The sequence below is a fragment of the Talpa europaea genome, assembly GCF_964194135.1.
Source record: "Talpa europaea genome assembly, chromosome: 4".
In the NCBI taxonomy this organism is placed as follows: Eukaryota; Metazoa; Chordata; class Mammalia; order Eulipotyphla; family Talpidae; genus Talpa; species Talpa europaea.
This window is the reverse complement of record NC_140070.1, coordinates 22950152-22973111: the sequence shown is the minus strand read 5'-3', so window position 1 is coordinate 22973111 and position 22960 is coordinate 22950152. Positions and strand designations below refer to the sequence as shown.

The 22960-nt window shown below is 35.6% G+C and overlaps 1 protein-coding gene across 1 annotated transcript; it reads right to left on the bottom strand.

Moving 5' to 3' along the window:
- Window positions 1-8807: 8807 nt before the first annotated feature.
- Window positions 8808-22584, bottom strand: AADAC (arylacetamide deacetylase; the record flags this gene model as incomplete). The annotated part of the gene is made up of 5 exons (XM_084231859.1): window positions 8808-9404; window positions 11741-11912; window positions 15170-15239; window positions 17265-17487; window positions 22447-22584. 5 exons carry the CDS (start codon window positions 22582-22584, stop codon window positions 8808-8810), a joined length of 1200 nt encoding a protein of 399 aa, XP_084087985.1.
- Window positions 22585-22960: the final 376 nt, after the last annotated feature.

The following is a 22960-nucleotide window of genomic DNA, read 5'->3' as shown; positions in this document are numbered from 1 at the left end:
AGTTCATGACATTCCCTCTCCCACATTTCCAAGGGACACTACAGATTACCAAAATTATGCTAGAATTTTGAGCAAGCACTTCTCATAGGTTGTCAGTTTTCTTTCAGAAACATGGTAGCTTTATTTTTAGGCTACACATGCCTTATAGTCTTCTAAATCAGTTTGCTCCTTTTGAAATGCTGACAGGATCTGAGCAATCAAAATTAATAAGGAAAAATCTACTTGTTCTTCTTTTGCTATCTTTGCTATCAATTGTCTCCCTGTTGCTCTATTTAAAGTAAGTCAATATAATATTTTAATATAAATATACAATGCTGAAAGGAATTACAAAATGTGCCTCAAATTTGAGCACTTGTGGACTATCAACAATACCTTTGAGGACTACAGTTTCTCGGACTAGAAACTTTTCTTTCTCCTTTTTTCTCTTTTCATTTTTTGAATTTTCTTTTTTATTGAGGTAATATTGGTTCACAACACTGTGTATGATTAAGAGGTATAGGGTCATACCCATCCAGATGTACGTGGAATTGCTGGATCATCTGGCAGATGTATTTTCAAGATTTTGTAAAAGCACTATACTGTTTTCCAAGGTACTAGATAATTCTACATTCCCACCAACAGTGTAAAAGTTTCTTTTTTCCAATACTATTATTTCTATTTTTTTGATTTGGGCCATCCTCACTGGGAGGATGTGGTTTTGACTTGCATTTCCCTCTAAGTGATGAACAGCTTTTCCAATACCTGTTGGTTAGATATATATATCTTCTTTAGAGAAGTATCTGTTTAGCTCTACTTCCCTTTTTTTATTGACTATTTTCTTGTTGTTGTTGAGTTGTATGATTTCTTTGTAGATTTTGTACATTAGCTTCTTGTGAGACATATGACATACAGTTTTTTTCTCCTATTCAGTAGGGCGTCTTATCATTTTAATGGTAGTTTTTTTCCTTTTTAAACTTTTTTTAAGATTTATTTATTTATTTATTTATACAAGCACTAGGTACAATCAGAAGCGCAGGAGGGTGAGAGAATTCACCAGAGTCAGAGCGAATAGCAAAGCAGGCAGACTGAGGAAGTACACTGCTGAGCGGAGCAGCGGGAGGCAGGAGAGGTCTGCGCGCCATGTGGGACCTCACAGGGTGGCCGGGAATCGAACCAGAGCTGCAGAGGCTGCAGGCAGCTTTGCAACCCAGCACTCAACCGCTGCACCACCAGGGAGGCCCTAATGATAGTTTTTTTAGCTGTGTAAAAACTCCTGTTTGATGTAGTTCCATTTGTTCAATTTTGCTTCTGTTTCTCTTGCTGATAGAAATGATATCCAAAGATATCCCTGAAACCAATAGTATGGTAGGTTTTCTCCTATAAGTTTTATGCTATCAGATCTTACATACACATCTCTGGATCCTCTGTAAATAGATTTAGCCAACATGATAATTTATATCATTTTTAAATTCAACTAAACTCAAAGATGAAAGTTATGTAATAGCCAACATACTTGAGTATATTCAAGTGAAGTATTTCACATAAACTATTTTAAAGTATCAAGTCCCCTATTCACTTGGCCCTAGTCTCTGATTCCAAATTACTGTTGAACTTTATCCCATATAATGCCTTTTACATCCCAAATAGTCACAACTTAATCTCATTGCCAATTCTTTTGTTTGATTAAAAAATGTTTAAATTTGTTATTTAATTCATATAATAAATATTTTTAAAAATATAAAATTGTGGTTAGATCTTTATGTATACACAATGCATCATAACCTAGGGATAAATGGAAAGAAAGAGCAGATAAATACTAAAATCTGAACTGTTCGTAGTTGAAAAATAAACCCACAGGTCATCCTGTTGAAATGACCGTCTCTTCCAACACCTATAAATTAGGAAGGAGGGTTTGAAGGAGAGGAAATATATTCTGTAACCTTCATATCTTTCACAAGCATAGAATTTTAAATCTCAAGACAAAAGCTGATAAATAATGACCTTTGCATAGGAACAACCACATTTCAGTGAAATCAATTTAATCTTCAGTAGCATAATATAGGAGGTGGCTGCCAGAAATTGAAGAATGTAACTTTTAGCTTTAGTACCTAGAGTAACAAAGGCCATTAAATTTCTTTTTAAGGCCATACACTTGTACTGGCATGCCTGGCTTTTCCAGAAGTAGTAAAGAACATGTCTCTCCAGGTCTGGAAGGTTGGAGAGACAGCAATAATGGGGCTCCTTAAAGAGTAAGTCACTTTCTGAGGACTCATGGGATCTCCTTTTGAGGTCTCCTTTCACTTTCCAAAGTGAAAGCTTGTGTTAAAGAGAACAAAACAGAGTGTATGTTTCCCTGATAAAAAGTCAGCTATTTAGGATTTTATTGGAAGAAAGGATTCTCACTTCCCTTCAATGGAGTCAATGGGAATTCACTGAAAACCAACAGTCCTAGAATGAAATAGTCTATTATGCAGTTACCTTGTCAAAATATCATTAGAAATAACTCCAGCCTTATCAAGGGAAGAAAGTGAATTCCAGTCCTGGGAAGAAATTCCCATTTAGAGTACTGTTTACTAAGATCAGGCTCCACGAGAAACAACATTAAAAAAATAAAAATAAAAATACTTGAAAAAGATATGCCAAAATATGAAGCATAGGTATAAATTTTGTGGCACATCAAGAAGATTGGGGGGGTTTCCTGGCGTTTGGTGACAAAAAACTGTTATGATTGCTTGAGCTAAAATGCCAAGTCCACAAATCTGGATTTAGAGCTAATGTTTGAGTAGAAAGAAATGTTCAAAATTGCCAACAAAATTGTGAAACCTGGCAGAGTAAGATTGGCAAGATCTGATTATAGTCAAAGAATATTCATTTAACTCCTTCCTCTAGAAGACTTGAGGAAATGTCTTATAGGTAGCCTAAAATACTTACTTTTTAGTAGAGGTAGGTAGTTATCAAATAAGTTAACTATTTTATTCCTCCAGCAAAGTAGAATTAATTCTTTGCTCCTTCCAAAATGTTAGGGTGCCTGAGGGAACAGAATTTGGCACACCTTAAATAAAGCATACAGCTAATTTTCCTGCTTGGGTTTTTTTGTTTTTTAATAAATAAGAAAAACAATGGGCACTGTTTTTTTTTTTTTTTTTTTTTTTTGTGGGACCCTCGCCTGCGGCTGGGAACGAACGGCAGCGGGCAGCCTTGCAGCCCAGCGCTCAACTGCTGCACCACCAGGGGAGGCCCCAATGGTCACTGGTTTCTAAGGAGTGGAGACAAAATTAGAGTGCACTTTGACAGACAACCATGATTCCACTTCCAAAACATAAGCCAACTTTTGATATTATTACAGTAATAGTCATGATTTCATAATTTACCATAAATGGTTGCCAATTTGTGTAATAAATTTTAGAAAAATTTCCAACTTAACAGTATTTTTTTTGTCTGTATGAAAATGTTTATTCTTATTACCAGAAACAACTCAGGTGTACCCAAATGGGTCAATAATTAAATAGACTGTGATTCAGGCATACCACGGAATACCACTTAGTGATCAAAAAGAACAAAATATTGATACACACAGCCTGAAAGAATTTCTAAGGAATAATGCTTAGTAAAAAAAAAAATTACCCCCCAGATTTATATATTATGATTCCACATATATGACATATTTTAAATAAGATTAGAGAAATAGAAAACAATTAGTGTTCGCTAGGTATTAGGGATTTGGGGCTAAAAAACTCCCAAATTCCAGTAAAAAAATTAGTTCAAAATGGATTAAAGATTTGGATGTATACCTGAAGCCACAGAATACTTAAATGAAAACATATATTCCCAGATAGCAATCACAAAGATGTATTTGGGGGTGCACTCCAACTGCAAGGGAAACAAAGGCAGAAATAAATAAATGGTACTGCATCAGACTAAAAAGCTTTGTGTAGTGGAAGAAACCACCACAAAAATGAAAAGGCACCTACAGATCAGGAGAAGATATTTGCACACTACACATCAGATGAGAGGTTAATTAACAAAGTATGTAAAGAACTCATACAGCTTAGCAACAAAATCAACAACCCATCAAAAAAAAGTCAAGAGACTGAAATAAACACTTTCCCAAAGAGGACAGGTGAACTACAGACACATGAAAAAATGCTCAACATCACTTAGTATAAAGGAAATGCAAATCAAAACTACAAAGAGATATCGCTACACCCCTGTGAGAATGATCTATATCAGAAAGAGTGAAAATAACAAATGGTGATCACGTGGAGAAAATGGGACATTCATCCACTGTTGGTAGGAATGTAATTTGGTGCAGCTTCTATAGAAAATTATATGGAGATTTTCCTTAAAAAAGTAAAAATGGTAATACCATATGATCCACCAATAACACTGTTAGGCATGTACTTCCCCAGAAATGAAAACATTAATACTAAAAGATTTATATACTTCTATGTTCATAGCAACATTATTTATAATAACCAAGTCATGGAGCCAATCTAAATTCCAAGGCCAGATCACTGCATAAAGAAATTGTGGAATATATAGTAAATAGAACACTACTCAATTATTAAAGATGATGAAATAGTGACTTTGGGAACAAAATGGACGGATCTTAAGGTCATTAGGCTAAATAAAATAAATCAGAGCATGAAAAACGGTTACCAGATGGTTTCGTTCATTTTGTGGAATTTAAATAACCAAAGAAAACAAGCTGAAAAGCTCAACAAGAATAATTTATAGACTCTTTGAAAAATATACTTGTGACATGAGGAAATGGGAGTAGGGGGAGGGGTTAAAGATGGAAAGGATAATGGTACTGGAGATTTGGTGGAGGATGATTAAACACGTGCATATAGAGGTTTGAAGTTGTAGTCCCCAAATTATAAAGTTATGTAAAGGACTAAGAAATAAAAAAATAAATTTAAGATGTCTACAAACATTCAAATATTCTCAAGTTGTCAGTTATATATAAGATAATCTGAAGATGTGAGTTGAGGGTTTCAGAATATAGACCATTTAAAGCTACAAGGCTAAGAGATAGCATCAGAGAAAAGAATACAGAGAGAAGAGTGTAAGTCCAGAGACCTTAGGCACCCTATTGATAAGAGATCAGAGAACAAAAATACAGTAAATGAGACTGAGAACAAGTAGCCCAAGAGGTAGAAAGAAATCGAGGAGTATTTACTGATAAGTAAAGACTGTATTTCAAAAAAGAGGTGACTAGTGTGTCAAGGCAGATGAGAGCTGAGACTTTACCCTTGAGTATAGCCAATGCACAGGTCGTTATTAATTTCGTCAAGCTAATTTTAGTGGTTCATGAAGAAAGGACTGATTGGAGTGTATGTGTGAGAATAGAATGAGGGGAATTAGAGATAGCTGGTATAGAAGATGCTTATCAAGATTATTGTTATAAAAATAAATTAGCAAAATAGGGAGAAATTTGAAGAGGAAAAGGACATTAAGAAAATTAGGTTGCTTTTTTGTTTAAGATATATGGAGAAGAATTTTATCTGCGTGTTAATGAGAATGATCAGTTGAGAGGGAGAAATTAATGATGTAGGATTGAAAAGAGAACTATTGGAGTAACACCCTTGAGAATCCCCAAGAGAATGATACCGAGTGCACAAACAGAGAGAGGTGTATTTATGTGGGAGAGCAATGCTTATGTCATCCATAGTAATGAGCTGAGATAGACGATGTGAGTGAGGATATCAGTGCTTTGGTTAAAGTACGGTGAGAACTTGTGGAATTTTTTCCAATTGTTTTTGTTTTTTCAGTGAAATAAGACTGATATCATGGATGACAGAAAAGTTATAGGAGATTTGAGTAGCCTTAGCAAGATCAGATACGATCAGATGATTCATTTGCCTAGAAAAACAATAGTGTAATTGTGGGAGTCACTAAGGGCACACATGAAATTTATAGTCTTGAATTAAAGTGAGAAATTTTATTATGCGTCTTTGCCTTTCTTTAAACACATACAGTTGCACAAGTTGATTTGCAGAGTAGGCAGGGAGACAAATTTATTCAGGCTGTGGCTGTGACTAATGAGAAACAAGGGAGTACATGATATATACAAGGGAGGGATTACTCTGACCACAGTACATATTTTTGGTGAGGGGATTTTATATGTGAGAAGTATAAGGAAGCATGAAATGTTGGCATGATCCATAAATTTTAAGTTCCATAATGTTTCAAATATTATTGAAATTGGTAGTGAATTGAATTGACATGGTAGTGAGCTACTGTTTGGCATTAAGACTATGGAGGAGAGTTCCTTTTCACCACATCCTCGCCAACATATGTTGTTCCTTGTTTTTTGATATGTGCCATTCTTACAGGTGTAAGGTGGTATCTCAGCGTGGTTTTGATTAGCATTTCCCTGATTATCAGGGATGTTGAACATTTTTTCATATGCCTGTTGGCCATTTGCATTTCCTCTTTAGAGAAATGTTTTCTAAGTTCTTCTGCCCATTTCTTGATGGGATTACTTATAACAGCAATATAGGGGAACCAAATAAGACATCAGTGTAAAAAAAATAATAACAGTACAAAACACAACAAAGCAAAAACAGACAATTACAAATCAGAGACATACTGCAGGGGAGGAGGAGGGAGAGGAATCAGAGGGAGGGAGGGAGGCGCACAGGGGACTATGTTGATGGTGCATGGGTGCCTTGGGGAAGGAAATTCTATGGGCACTCAACCTGAGGGGGTGGGGGGAAGCAAATATTGTTTTAAGAAATTAAAAAAATAAATTAAATAATACTTAAGCTCGTGAAAAAAAAAAGACCTTGGAGAGGCAAGGTTGTTGAGCATGGCACATTGCACAAGACACATATCTAGGGCATGACGATGAGAGTGCTTTATTCAAGGAGAGAACAAGATTATCGGAGGACAGCATGCCAAATAGCTGAGTTCAGGGTGCTTAAAATATTATTTAAATAAATACTGAGGTTATCAATGCTGTCATGAAATATTGATAGTGAGCTCAAAGGTAAAAACTTTTGAGACATGAGATGGAGTAACCCAGGGTTTGGCAAATGACTGCAAAGAGGAATATATTTTTTGTATAGTTTGTTGCAAGTTTTTTTCTGTATTTAGGCATTGCCAGTCACATATATTCTCTTCCTCCTCCTCATCACCTTTTTTCCCCCTTTCTTTTCCTTATCCTATTCATCTTTTCTTTTTTTCTTTTTTGATCATTAATTTTGTTGTTTTGGGCACTCATTTATTTTTTTGAATTTCCTTTTTATCTTTGATCAACTTTTCTGCATTTTCTTTTAATCCTTTTTCATGGCAATTTTGAACACTGGAAAGTTCTTCCATGTCCTTGCAGTTGAATTTTGGAGATATATTCTCTCTGTGTGCTGATATATTGCCTTGAGGACTTATGGTGCCATGTGTTTATTTTTCTTTCTCCTCATTTTCTAATTTTCAAGGTTATGTTTTTTCCGAGCATCCCAAGGGTGTAGAACTTCTACTCTTCTAGTTCATGGCACTGTATGTCAGGAAGAACTTATCTGCAGCTGCTGTGTCTGGGTGTGTTTGGCGGGGTGCGTGCAGAGTGGTCCAGTCACTGGTGGAAGTGGTGTGCAGGGGTGCTGTGTGCCTGTGCTACCTTTGACAGCCCTCCTCTCTATGATTCTACACCTTAATCTCTACCCAGGTATTACTTTTAGAGCCTCTTCTCAGCTCAAGTTCAGAGAGGGCTAAGGGAGGTCCTGCACCATGGTGATGTTTGTCATCTTCACTGGGGACCTGCCCACCTGGCTGCTCCCAACACCACTGCATGTATCTCCACACAGTTAAGAGTGTGCTTCACTACTAAGCAGCTTTCCCCTTCCTGGCCTAACATGAGAGCATGGGCCTCAACCACTGGTTCCCGCCCAGTAGGAACTCAAACGTGATGGTAAACCTAAGCATTCTCTCTCCACCCACCTTTTGTTGTATAGAGTTGAATTTCCTGTGTCTCTTCTGTCATGGTCAATGTTTGTCTCATATATCCAGGAGGTGCCCCCAATCACAGGATCTACTGAATCCGGTGTCCCTCTGGACTACTCTAGAGTATCCTCTCAGGAACAAAGAGGGAACCTCCTCTGATGTCATCTTCCAACAGAAAAAAACCCTCTGTCTCTTTTCCTATTTCTTCTTTTATTCACAATATTCTACAATATATGAAGCCATTATCAGGATTACATAGAAACAGGCAACAGAACAGCTATCTCCTACAGTACTGAATTTGCTCACCCTTGAACAAGGCTGGAGGTGGGATAGTCTGTTAGGAGCAATATGTTAGCCCCTACATTACCTCTAGCTTTGGTGGTGGGAGGAAAAGCAGGGAAAGGAGTGTCTTTGAGAAAGTATTACATTTCAATAGTGGAAGTTTAAGAGAAAGAAAAGACTAACAATATTAGAGAATCCTGTCCCTCCCCTCCACCAATTCTTTTAGTGATGTGAATAAAGCTAAAATGAACATACTTACACCAGTTTTTTTTTTTTGTGGACCTGTTTTATTGTTTTGAAAAAAATACCTGAATATAGAATTGCTGGATCATTGGAATTTTGTTTTGCTTTGTTTTTTCCCAAAAGAATCACCTGTTTTGAAATTCCATCGTTACTCAATTTCACTAAAATTTGCCCAACAATAAACTTTCCCATTTGCGAAATTTCTTTTGACACTGTTTTAGAAAATAAAATCTGTAAACCCTACTAGTTGGAGCTGCATTTTTTTCTATCATTGATCAGCTGTTTCCACAGGCATGATTAGATTAGGTTTTCTGATGTCTTGAGTTTGCTTCGTTCTTAAAATATGATTGATAAATGTTTTGCTATAAATTTTCATGTAACCAACTAATATAATCATTTATAAGCCTGTGACTAATTTTAAATTCCAGAAATGAAAATGCTCCATGGAATCCATTCTCAATGTGTTTATGGATCACAGGAACTCCAGCATCACGAAGTCGGGTAACATACATGAGTCCATCGTCTCTTAAGACATCATATTGACAGGTGATGATGTAGGTCAGAGGTAAACTACGTAACTTCTTGTCATCAGCCAAAAGAGGGGCTGCCCGCACATCAAACAACCCTGGATATTTTACTGCTAGTTCAGAACTACCATAAATTGGATTCTTATAAACATGTCCTTTTATATACCTCTCAGGAAGCAAGGAACTCCAATTAACAAACTTGAGTAGGTGATGAGATTCCACAGGTACATGTTGATTGGAAAGCATGGCTTTCTCAAGGGATGGATCTGTGGTAAAATATTCTCTCCAGAACCTGACCATCGACGATCTGGACAGAACAGGAAAATGTGAATTTTCTCTATATGATGGTGAATCTACATCAAGAGGCTGAAGAGCAGGATAAATTAAAGACTGGATCTTGAGTTTGACCTTGACATCTGGATCATCTAGGAGCTGAGAAATAATTAGGATTACTTGCATAAAATATATCACTTTAAAATAATAAATAAATGGAACAAAATAATCTATATATTGCTTTATAATCTCAACAAAATTTAAGTGGCTAACTTTTCAATATACAAAATCAATTTCTAGAACTAGATATTATTTTGTTTTAATTTTAATTAAGATTAATTATTTTAATTTAAGGAAAAGCATCCAAGAAAAGTAAAGGACAGACATAAATATACTACCTTTTTTACAAAGAATGAGGACAAAAAATTGCATACATTTCATCTTTTTTCTCTTTTGCTTAATATAAGAGTTTTTAAAAATATACTAGTATACCAATGGACCCAACCATGGAGTGAAAGAATCGTCTAATAGGGATTACTGATTTACTTTGATGCTGAACTGATATACTGTTTTAAGTGACTTGGGCAGACTTTCTGTAAGAAACATTTTATTAAAATCATTCTTTTCCATACCAGGTAAATGTGCTAATATTTGTTAAGAGCAGTGGTCTGCAAGGAGTCCACAAATACCAGAATGGGCAAAAAGGGTCATTGATAAGTTAGAATGGAATATTAGAAAATATATTTTAATTATTTTTTTAAATTGAGGCAACATTGGTTTGCAATGTTGTTTGTATTTTAGAAGCACAGACTCTCCCCCTTTAACTGTTGTTATCATACTGCACACACCACCAAAGCATCACAGCCCACTCCCCATTTAATCATTGTCCCCCTTTACCTGCATAGTTTAGTTAACATATATAAATGCAGCTTTTTATATGTTTCAAAGTGTACATTATACTTCAGAATGTAAATAACATCTACATTAAAGTGCAGGTATTATTGAATATACTCCCACATAGTTTGCAAATCATATTTATTCACATTATAACTGTAATGTCAAAGTAAAGCATTTTGGATACACTGGAGACCTTTTTAAAGATAATAACAGGCTTCCAGATATAAATTTATTCCTGTAACTCTCAAAAACAACTCAACAAATTTGTTAGGAAACATTTTGCCTCAGATGAAGAAGTGGTTGAGTACAGAGGCTAAGCAGCCTGGCCAATATCAAGAAAATCCAAGTTTCTTCATGTCTAATCGAATGCTTTTCCTGCTATATTAAGAAACCTACAATAATGATTCCCACAGTGGCCTAGGAAGTTCAAAACTGCTGTCCTACATTGTGGCTGGAACAAAGCCCAAACACAACATTCTTCACTTCTGAGAAAGTTATCCAGCAGACTCCAGAAGCCAAAACATGTTTTTAACGTAAAAAAATTATAAATATAAGAAACAAAACAACAATAATGTCTTAAATTGTACAAAATGTTTTCAATTTGTACTTTATAATTAAAATCAACAAATAAAACACAAACTTTCACACCTATAGGTCAAAAGTAGCTTCCTCTCCAGATACCAGTGCTAAATGTGAAAACAGTTCAGACTTTAAATAATCAATAGCAATTTTAATTCCCTATCCATAAAAACAAAACTTATTTATAATCTCTTATGGAAACTGCATATTATTCTTGAGAGATTAAATTATCCAGCCTTACAAAAAGGGAATATTTTGAATATTTTATACTATTTTATATGCAGCATAGGCATCTTGAACGTGCTGATAATTTTCTAAAAGTAGTGTGATTATTCTGCAACAGGGAAATTTCCCATTGATGATAACTGGATCTGTCTAAACCACTTATAGGCTGATAAGATCATTATCTGATCTCCCAAATACATGATCTCATCTGACTAGTATAATATTTTACTGAAATATATAAATTTTAAATCAGTTATATATCTAGAGAATTGTCATTTTATTATGTAATGAAAAACCTATGACAGGAACAGAGATTGATATTTTGATATTTTAGTCATTTCTTCTGAATATTTTCCTTAATATTTCCAATGACTAAAACCCTTATATTTGCATTTATGTTTTAATATATATGTTTATACACATTTAAACTATGTCAAAATAGATCATCTTTTAATAAATAGAGCTGCTTATAAGTAGATTTATTTATTTAAGATTTATTTTATTTTTATTTATTTATACAAGCACTGGGTACAGTCAGAAGCACGGGAGGGTGAGAGAATTCACCAGAGCCAGAGCGGGGAGCAGAGCAGGCAGAAGGACCGAAGTACACTGCTGAGAGGAGCAGCAGGCGTCAGGAGAGGTCTGCGCATCATGTGGGACCCTCCTCCGTTGGCCGGGGAGAAGCCTGGGATCGAACTGGCGCTGCAGAGCTTCGTAACCCAGCGCTCAACCGCTGTGCCACCGGGGAGGCCCAGTAGATTTATTTTTAAACACAGAAATGATGAGCGTCATACCTGTTGGGTTACTGCGGCAGCTAAATTCCCTCCTGCACTATCTCCAGAGACCGCGATTCTTTTGGGGTCCACACCATATTGTGCAAGAACTTTTGTGCGTAAGAACCATTTTAAGGCATTATATACATCTTCAAATTGAATTGGGAAATGATATTGAGGTGCTAATCTGTAACTGTGGAGAGAAAACATGATTTTTATGTCATTTATATTTTTACTTTTTATTAAAGTTTACTATCTATGTCAGAAGTGTATCTTCAGCACACAGCGCGTTTAGTTTCCAAAATGAACACAATCATAAACCAGCACCTGGAACGTGAAATAGACCATTGCCAGCACCCTACAGTCCTGTCTTAATCTCTCTTCCATTTACTTTTCCCAGCCCCTGAAGTAGCCACTAACCTGACAAAACTGAATACCTATTTTATTCCCTAAATAAATGGAACCATAGAGCGAGAATTAAGTTTCTGTTTTTAATTGTTCAACATTATATTTTTGAGCTTCTTCCACATTGCTACATGCTTCTGTCTTCCTGTAGAATACTCCATGGTGTGTAAATACCACAGTTCCTTTATCCATTAAAATGTTGATAGACATTTCAGTTTTTGCAATAAATATTCTAGTACATGATTTTCCATGAACTTATGTATAAATTTCTGTGGACATATACCTGTAAATGTTACTCATGATGAGAGAACTATGCATCTATGTTAAACTTACTTGCTATTGTCAAAAGTTTTCCAAAGCAGTTTTACCAAGTTTATTGTCAAACCAGATCGTTATGAAAGTGCTTACCCAACATTTGACATTTTGTCTTTCTTATTTTAGGTGTAATATTGGGTATCTAGAGGTATATTCTTATCATTTTAATTTATGCTTTCCTTTTCCTGTATTAAATTTTAATTTGTTTATTGGTGATTTGCATATTCTTTTCTATAAACTGTCTTTTTCACTCTTTCCATATATTTCTATAAACTGGTCAGTGTTTATATGTTTTGGATGACAGAAAAACCATGTATTTGTGTGTATGTATGCATATATTTTAAATTTTGTATTAACTCTTTTGATAAACATATGTTCATAAATTTTAATATTTATAAGTTCATAAATTTAATATAACTACTTCATATAGTGTAAATTTCACCTATTTAAATCACGCAATTCAGTGAAGTTTTAGTACATAGACAGTTGTACAACCATCATCACTATTAACTTTAGAATATTTTCATCACCCTAAGAATAAACTCTATACCCTTTAATAATCACTTCTCAGTTCCTTTTATCACCTGTCCCTACCCCAGCACAAGGCAGCTACTAATCTAGTTTCTATTTTTATAGATTTGTTTTCTCTGGACATATAAAAGGAATCATGAAATAGGTGGCCTTTTGTGACTGGTTATTTTCAGTTAGTATAATATTTTCAAGATTTATCCATGTGGTGGGATCCCATCTTACTGACAAATAGCATTCAATGTGCTATTGTATGGATATTTTATTAATCTATCCATCAGTCAATGGACATTGGATTTTTTTCACTTTTAGGCTTTTATGAATGATATTGCCATGAAGTTACAGATTTTTGTGTGGACATGTTTTTATTTACGTTGCATATATGCCTCAGATTGAAACTTCTGGTAACTCTATTTTTTAACCTTTTGAGGAACTGCCAAAATGTTTTCTAAAATGGCTACACCATTTTACAGTCCCACCAGCAGTATGGTGGATTCCAGTTTCTCCAGGTAATTTCCAACATTTGTTGATATAGGTATATATTTCGTATAGTTATCCTAATGGGTATGAAATGGTATCTCATTGACGTATCTCATTTTGAATGATAATGATATTGGGCATCATTTCATGTACCTATTTGCCATTTTAATTTTATAGTGAAATCATCTAATATTTATAGAGTAATTTACTTTTAACATAAATAAAAGCATATCCAAAGGGAAAGCCTATGTTTATAAAAAGTTTAAAAGCACATTTTGTCTTTTAAGTCTGTATAAATTATTACTAATTTAAATGAATCACACATAGGTTTCTAAGAATGTTATTTGGCTGGCTTAAGAAAATCATTTTTAAAAAATAAACTAGGAATGCAAAACAGTATAAAATTGGATTTTGTAATTACTTTAAAAAATTTAATTACTACATGACTATGTTCTAACTTTCTAGTAGTCATTTAACTTGATAAATGGTCATTGACTGTTATTTTCTAAGTTTTCTTTCATTTTCTGAAGCTTATGTTTAAATAGGTATATGTTTAAATAGGTCCTGATACAGGGAGATCCAACAATTTACTTGAACTTTACTATCCCAAAGTGTTATTTTCAAATTTGATAATTGTTCTAAATGCTTCTTTATGCTGCTCATTGGCCTTATCATTTTTTTAAATATTTATTTATTTATGCATACAAGAACTGGGGTATAGGCCAGAGGTGTGGAGGCAGAGGTGAGAGGATTCAACAGAGACAGAGTAGGAACAGAACAGGCAGATTGAGTGAAACACACTGTTGAGGAGAGCAGCAGGAAAGCCAGGAGAGGTCTGCTGCACCATGTATCCTCGTTTATTTTTTAAAGATGATTTTCTTAAGACGGCAAGTCAAATAACATTCTTAGAAACCTATGTTGATTCATTTAAATTAGTAATAATTTATACAGACTTAAAAGACAAAACGTACTTTTAGCTCCCTGGTGGGGGATCCAACTCATGCTGCAGTGGCTGCGGACAGCCTCATATGTTGCGTCTTAACCCCTTGCATCACCAAGGAGGCCTTGGCCTTATTTTTTTAATGCAATAATGAATCTAAATATTTTAGATTAATATTTAGGTATTAGAGACTGAGAAAAGTCCATTTCAGGAATTTCACCACTTTGTCATCACAATGATAACCTGAAATAAGAATTATTTATGAGGTGCCTCCCCAGTGGCGCAGTGGTTGAGCGCTGGGTTGCGAAGCTGCCCACAGCCTCTGCAGCGCGGGTTCCATCCCGGGCCACCAGAGGGGGTCCCACATGGCGCACAGACCTCTCCTGCCGCCCGCTGCTCCCCTCAGCAGTGTACTTTATCACTCTTACTATTCTACTCTCCGCTCTGGCTCTGGTGAATTCTTTCACCCTCCGGTACCTCTAACTGTACCCAGTGCTTGTATAAAATAAATAAAAAATCTAAAAAAAAAAATTATTTATGAGGCACTTATATAAGTAATCCTCTGAACTGAGGCACGCATTCTTAAAGATTTTGACTTAAATAATGAGAGAAAATCCAGTCCAAATAATTATGTCCACAGCTGTACATTAAGTTTATGTGAAAAAAATCCTTTATTCTCAGCTCTTTCTTCCTTTATTTATGGTATGATCACACATCAGCCAATAAAGCTGAGAATCCTGGTAAAATCATCTGATCTGAAAACAAATCAACACAGTTCTTACTTGGTTGATATAACGACAGCATCAAGTCTGTCTGCTGTCCATCTTGACAGTAGATCATAATGCTGTGAAGCTGAAATAATGGAATAAAAATAGGATATTAATGAAAACAGACAAAAAAGAACAGGATCTTTCCTTTACAAAATCCTATTGTTTTCATGTGCTGACAATTCTCCACCTGCTCTACTTTAAAATTCTAGAGAAACAACTTTAATGCTGGACTTATCCATAAGAAACCACTCATTCACTACTCAGTATAATTTAAGTCTCATTGAGCCTCCTAATTCCTCCTCACCACTTAGATCTTTGGTGCTTCTAAGCCAGCTTCATTCTCTTGAATAAAGAATACAACTCCCTTACTGGAAGAGAGATTGATAAAGAGGTAAGTCACTTAACCAATGTGCTGTCAGTTGAGTGAGCAAATGAGATATAAAGAATTGTGGTAGCAGGCCCCCTCGTGGTGCAGGGGTTAAAGACAGCGCTACCAAGCTATCACCAGTCACTACAGCCTAAGTTCGATTCCCTGCTGGCTAGGGAGCTGACTCACAAGGTGCAGCAGATCTCTCTTGTCTCACCTGCTGCTCCCCTCAGCAGTATATTTCAGTAGATCTGCCTGTTCTGCTCCCCACTCTGTCTGGTGAATCCTCTCAATCCCCTGCACCTCTGGCCTACACCCCAGTTCTTGTATGCACAAATAAATAAATCTTGGGGGAAAAAAAAGAATTGTGGTACCATAGAGGACCACCTAAATGTGCATGGGAGAATGTACAAATATCTGAAAATAAGTGGGATAGAACTAAGCTCTCCTAAACACAACACTGGCACTCTTTGATTTATTACTTGCATCCATACTGCTCTCCTAAACATCTATCTAGCTGACATCTGTCTTTGCCTCTTTTATTACTGTCTAGGGGGAAGATTTATGCTATTTTTATCTGTCTCCAAACTTCCTGTCCATATCCAATTCTTTTACCATTGCTCTGAAATTTCTTCCTTCAGATTTCCTCTGGGATGTCTTCTATCAGTCAATACTTTTAGCCCATCTATTGCTCTAATGTATCTCTGCTAATTACCTTTATTTTCTTTGCTCTACTAGCTTGGTCATGTGTATCCACATTAAAAGTATTAAGATTAAGTACTCTTACTTAACTCTCATTTCAATTTACTCTTCTCTTGCTTATTCCTTTCACAACTAAACCACTCTAAGACCGATAATCATTTTTACCGCCTCTGCAAATTTCGCATTTTGCTTGCTGAAATGTTTCTATGTGGAAACACCATCAAATCTATCCTCAATATTTACATAAAAATTCAGCATTCAAGATATGTGATTCCATCCTAACTCATTTGACATCTCTACACCATTTAGTACTTATTAATCATTCTTTCTCGAAACTCTCACCTTCATTGGCTTCCATTTTATTTACATTTTTACCTTCTTGATAATTTCTCATTATTTTGCTCTTGCTTATTCCTCTATCAAACCTTAAGTCTATATCCTTAGGGATCTATCCTCACCCTCTCTGTCATCATATCATCCTATCGAAATAAGAAAATAATATTTTCTCTCCTCTGCATTCCCTCCTTCTGTCCCCTTCTCTTCTCTCTTCTCTCCCTCTCCAGCTCATATTCTTTCATATCAATTAACAAATTTTGCCTCATTTTAATGCTATACCATTTCTTATTTGGACTGATTTTATTTTCCCTTTCTGGAGTTCAGTGTTCTTAATATAGAATCCAATCCAACCTACATTCTCTCAGTTGACCTGCATCCCATTTTAATAGAATATAATGTCTTTAGTAAGTAAACATTGTCCTTCTGCTTAGATACTGCACTCTCTTTTGTCTTCAAGTAGCTTTGTTCTCTGAGCAACATTTTGCTCTTCATTGAAGTTTCAAATACCCCTTTATACACATGCTTTTCTCATCAATGTGGGTGGAGTTGAGAAGACAAAAGTTTTCTAATATCACAGAAGAAAGCAGAGAGCAGAGTATGCTCTTAGAGTCATTTAAATGAAGAGAAAACTTTTGTCTTCTGATAAAATTTTTACACAATATTCCACTAATAAGAAATTTAAAAAAAAAATAATTCACTTACCAGCACTTCCCAAACACCAGCCACCACCATGGATATAAAATAAACCCCTTCTCAGTGCTTCTGACTTTCTCTTGGGCATAAAGACACGGACAGGAATGTTGTTAAATGTTGTATCAGTCACAGTGACATTTTCATCTGAGGTTGGTGGGACTTCAAGAAAACTCATAAATATCTTAAAGGAATCCATAGAGTTGCTAATTCCCAGTAGTTGGACAAAGTTTGCCTAATAATGAAATCACACATTTCTTAGAATGCACATTCCAAATATCAGAGATTTATGAACATATCAGCATATATCATCCTCTAGTTTGCTCAAATAAAATGAATGAAAGTCTCACCCACAAACTCTCTTTGCTCTCTGAAAGTGGTGGGACTCACAGTGGTTAAAAAAAATGCAGGAGAGCCTTCCCTGGTGGCGCAGCGATTGAGCACTGGGCTGAGAAGCTGCTCACAGCCCCTGCAGCGCCAGTTCCATGCCCAGCCAGCGGCGAGGGTCCCACATTGTGCGCAGACCTCTCCTGCGGCTTGCTGCTCCCCTCAGCAGTGTTTTTCATCGGTCTACCTGTTCTGTTCCCACTCTGGCTCTGGTGAATTCTCTCACCCTCCCTTGCTTCTGAGTGTACCCAGTGCTTGCATAAATAAATAAATAAACAAACAAACAAACAAATAAATAAATAAATAAATCTTTAAAAAGAAAAAATGCAGGATCATCCATTTAGTACTTATTCCCCAAGAGTCCTTATTCCTATTAAGCTTTAGGGTTACAAAATGAAAATAAGAAATGCTCATTTCAAGAACCTCAGAGTTACTTGAGAGAGACAGATGAGTAAACTGTTGAAAACTAATACAACAATGTAAATGTTGATATAGAGCTTTGCATGTGGTACTTTGGGAACAGAGTACATCAAGGAATAACAAATGGAAAATCACTTTCAAACAGAAAGTATAATTTTGTCCGAGTCCAACGAGTAAAAGCTATTCTTAATATATGCCCAAACAAATAAAGGGAAAACCCTTACAGGCATAGACATTAGGTTAGCTTCTCTTTGAGGACATTCTTGTTGACACAGGGAGGTATTTTCTGAAGCTGGGTGTGGGGTGGGGGAGTAGATCTGGGTGTGGGTTGGGAGTGAAGTAATGGCGAAGAGAAGAGAGGGACCATCTGTCATCTGCATCCTGTCCCTTCACCCTAGAGCAAGTAATTGTCTTTAGTGCTTTCTGTGTCTCAATCTCAATAATATTAATAATGTACTTAAATATATAAAGTTGATATTATCATACTCGAACGTAAGACAAATGAACCCGGGGAGGTTGCTAAGTAATCCAAAATCATGCTTCTATTAATGACAATTACCAAGATTCAAAATCCAGCAGTTTAGTTCTTGATTTAATGTACATAATATAGTCTTTTAATAACAAATAGATCCTTAAAGATTGCCAGACGTTTGAGGGAAGTCAGCCAAACTAACCAAGGATAGCAATCTATATCAACAGAATAATTTAACAATCTATATCCAAGAAAATAAAGAGTAAAAAATCAGGGATGAGAAAATAAATTAAGACTTTTTGAATCGAACTATCCTTTGAGATATCTGAAAATATATTTCATTCAGAAATCATGGGCAGGCTGCAAAAAACAGTTATCAGAGAAGAAGAAAAAATCAAAAATAGAAATGACTGTTTAAATAAGTTTAAGGAAGTTAATAACAAGACTCAAAGAAAAATAATCAAGAACTTTTTATAAATTGTAGTACAAAGAGATCAAATATGATAAAAATATTTCTGCTTTCTAAAACTTGTAGCTCTGCATTGCACAGGAAACTAAATCAAACTTACTGCCATTACCCCAAAGCACAAGATGATATGACAGCTAACATAAATTGTAACAATCTCTCCATTATTACCAAATATCTCCTGTGATTTCTTGAGCTTATTTATTGCAGCTGAAACTTTTGAACTTGTTGCAGACTCTGCTGGAAAATGTTTGTCCTTCACACTGAGGGTGACAGGTTTCTTTTCATCGTTGGGGTCTCTGACCAGAAGTTTTTCTCTTTGCAACCTTTCTCTGTCCACAGATAGCATCCCTGTCCATGTGATCTGCCCAGAAGCCACTCTTTTTCCCCTGCTTACCTTCTGACAGCGCTTCTAATCTGAATTTATTCACTCATTTGACTCTAACTTGCTCTTTTTCTCCACCACTAGAATGTAAACCCTGGAGGCAGACTCCTTGTGTGCCATTCAGATTTTAAATTGTTTCATCGATGAATAAATGAGAAATATGAGATCACCCTGGGAGTTACAGCAGCCATTTAGTTTAAAGTCTAAAATGAGATTTTTTTTTTTTAAATGAAGGGAATAAAATAACCAAAGAAGTAACAGGACAATATCCCAAGGAGCTAAAGAGCTAGCTGCGCCTTTCATACAAGCCGGCACCAGAGCCGCTCTCACAGGCAGCCTCTTGCCGTGACATCTCACGGTCCTTCCCCCTTCCACTTCTGCTTATCATGCCTGCTGTGGCGAACCCTAGACCCAGGACAGCCAGGATGCCTACAAAGTATTTCTTTGAGAACTAATTTACATGTCCTTAACATACACTCTAGATCCCAAAAGGACTGCATAGAAGTCTCTAACAGGGCTGGAATCAAATCATTTGTTGATGAAATTAAATACCAAACCTTATGTAGGATATGATAACTTCACACAGCCACTACTCTCATAACATTAATTCTACCTAAACACAGCATTTTTAATAAAAGCTACATGAATGCCTCTTTGCTTATTCTTCTTGATATTTGTGTGTGTGTGTGTGTGTGTGTGTATCATTGTTCATTTTTTTTACAATGTTTGATTTTTCCTCTCAGGTGTAGTCCCCATAAAATTCCCACCACCATTTCACTTCTGAACCATCACCATAGTCCCTTGTCCTCTTCCTGCCCCATTTTGATCTCTCTTCCTCTCCCTCCCCTGCAAAATGTCTCTGATTTATAGTTGCCTGCTAGTTTTGTTTTTTTATTTATTAATATTATATTTTCCCTGATTCCCTCATTTGGTTCCCCTACATTCCTCCTGTAAGTGAAACCATCTGATATTTTTCTTTTTCCTTCTGACTTATTTCACTGAGCATAATCCCTTTCAGTTCAATTCTTGTTGCTGTGAATGGCATGACTTTATTGCTGAGTAGTATTCCACTGTGTATATGTACCACATCTTCTTGATCCAGTCATCTATTTTTGGGCATTTGGGTTATTTCCATAGCTTACCTATTGTAAATAGTGCTGCAATAAACATAGGGGTGCAGGTATCCTTTCAAATTAGTGTTTTTGTGTTCTTTGGGTAGATTCCTAAGAGTGGAATTGCTGGGTACAGTTTTAAAATGGAAACTCAATTTTTAGTAATTTGAGGCACCTCCATACTGCTTTCCATAGTGGTTGGACGAGTTTGCATTCTTACCAGCAGTGCAGGAAAGTTCCTTTTTCTCTACATCCTCTTCAATATTTGTTGTTGCCAGTTTTATTTTAAGGTGTGCCTTTCTACTGGTATAAGGTGTGGTTTTAATTTGCATTTCCCTGATTAAAAGTGATGTTGAAATTTTTTCATATATTTGTTGGCCATTTGCATTTCCTCTTTGGAGAAGTGTCTGTTTAGTTCTTTTGCCCAGTTTTTGACTGGAATGTTTACTTTGTTTTTGCTGAGTCATGTAAGTTCTTTGTAGATCTTTGTGATCAGTCCCTTATTGGTTGTATGGAGTGTAAAAATTTTCCTCCAATCAGTAGGGTGTCTCTTTGTTTTGGTTAATGTCTCTTTTGCTGTACAGAAGATTTTTAGTTTGATGTAATCCCAGATTTTTATCTTTTTCTTCACTTTCTTTGCTTTGGGGGATGAGTTTTTAAAGATGTTTCTGAGATGTATGTCATATAGGAGACTTCAACACCTCACTCTCACCAGTGGGCAGATTAATGAGACAAAAAATAAACAAGGACAATATAGCTGTAAATAAAGACCTATACCTCATGGGCTTAACAGACATCTGTAGGACACTGCACCCAAAAAGGTTTGAGTACACATTTTTCTCAAGTGCACCCAGATCATTCTCCGGGATTGATCACATACTGTGCCACAAGAAAAACATCAACAGATACATTAAGATAACAATCATACCAACTATCTTCTCTGATCATAAAGGTATCAAACTAGAAATAAACCATGAAAAGAAAACAAGGAACCCTCCCACTTCATGGAAATTGAACCCCACACTACTGGAAGACAATTGGATTAATGAGGAGACCAAAGAAGACATAAAAAAACTACCCTTGTAATGAATGACAATGAGGACACAACTTTCCAGAATGTATGGGACACAGAAAAAGCAGTAGTAAGAGGAAAATATATAGCAGGCCCACATCAAGAAACAAGAAAGAACTCAAAGAAAAAACCAACTCTCCCATCTCAAAGAACTAGGGAAAAAAAAAACCCAAAAGCCATTAAAAGAAAGGAAATAATAAAAATCAAAGCAGAAATAAATAAAACAGAAATGTAAAAAAACTCCAAAAGACCAACAAACCAAAAGTTTGTTCTTCAAAAAAATAAACCAAATAGACAAACCTCTAGCCAGGCCCACAAAGAAAAACTGGGAGAAACCCAAATAAAGAGGATCATAAACAAAAGAGGAGAAATTACAACAGACACAGCAGAAGTCAAAAGAATAATCAAAGATTGCTATGAATATTTATATGCAAACAAGTTCAACAATCTAGAAAAGATTGACAAATTCCTAGAAATATGCAATCATCCAAAGCTAGGTAAAGAAGATATAGAACACCTAAACAAACTAATTCCAAGCAATAAAATTGAAATTGTAATCAAAACTCTACCCCAAAACAAAGCCCAGGACCAGACCGCCTCACAATAAATTCTACCAAATGTTCAGAAATGAACTAGAGCCTATCCTATACAAACTCTTCTCGATACTTTTAATACAACTCTGACATATGAACTTGAAAGCAAACAAAACAAATAAGCAATATTTCTAAACAGTTAATAGCCAAAAGAGACAGCATTTATTTTAAATTGGAAATCAATCAATAAAAACAAAAGAACAATGAGCAAAATCTTGTAAAATTTACTTTCAATCAAATCCAGTCTTTCAATATGCAGCTCTGATTGAATAAAATTCCAAACTTACCAAATGTCCTATAGTATTCAGATGGGCATTTGTCAACATCATTCTCCATGGCTCCTCAAAATTATCTGGAAGAGGTATATAAACATAATATGCTACGAGGACTCCCAAGATCAGAAGGTACAGTGATTTTCTTCCCATGGTTCAGTGTCTATGCTCCTCCAGCTTCAAAAACACAGGAAGTGAACTTTGTTGATACACCAGAATAGTTTACTGAATAGCCAGTTTGCTTGGCGCCACCTGAAAGAGTTATCTTACTTTTTGAATAGAGCTGTTCACTTAGCTTTAAGCCTGGTATTAAAAAAAAAAAAGGTTTAAATTTCATTCACTCTGCAGGATTAATCACACTAAGTACATGTTCAAGGTTCAATGAGTTATAGGAAACTTGAGAAAGTTCTGTTAGCAACCACAATCTTATTTGCATTCTCCTAGGCAACCATGTATTGAGCAATAATTGGGAGAAAGTCCTTTAACCTAACAAAAGTGGTGTAGAAACATTATAATAACAACCTTAAGG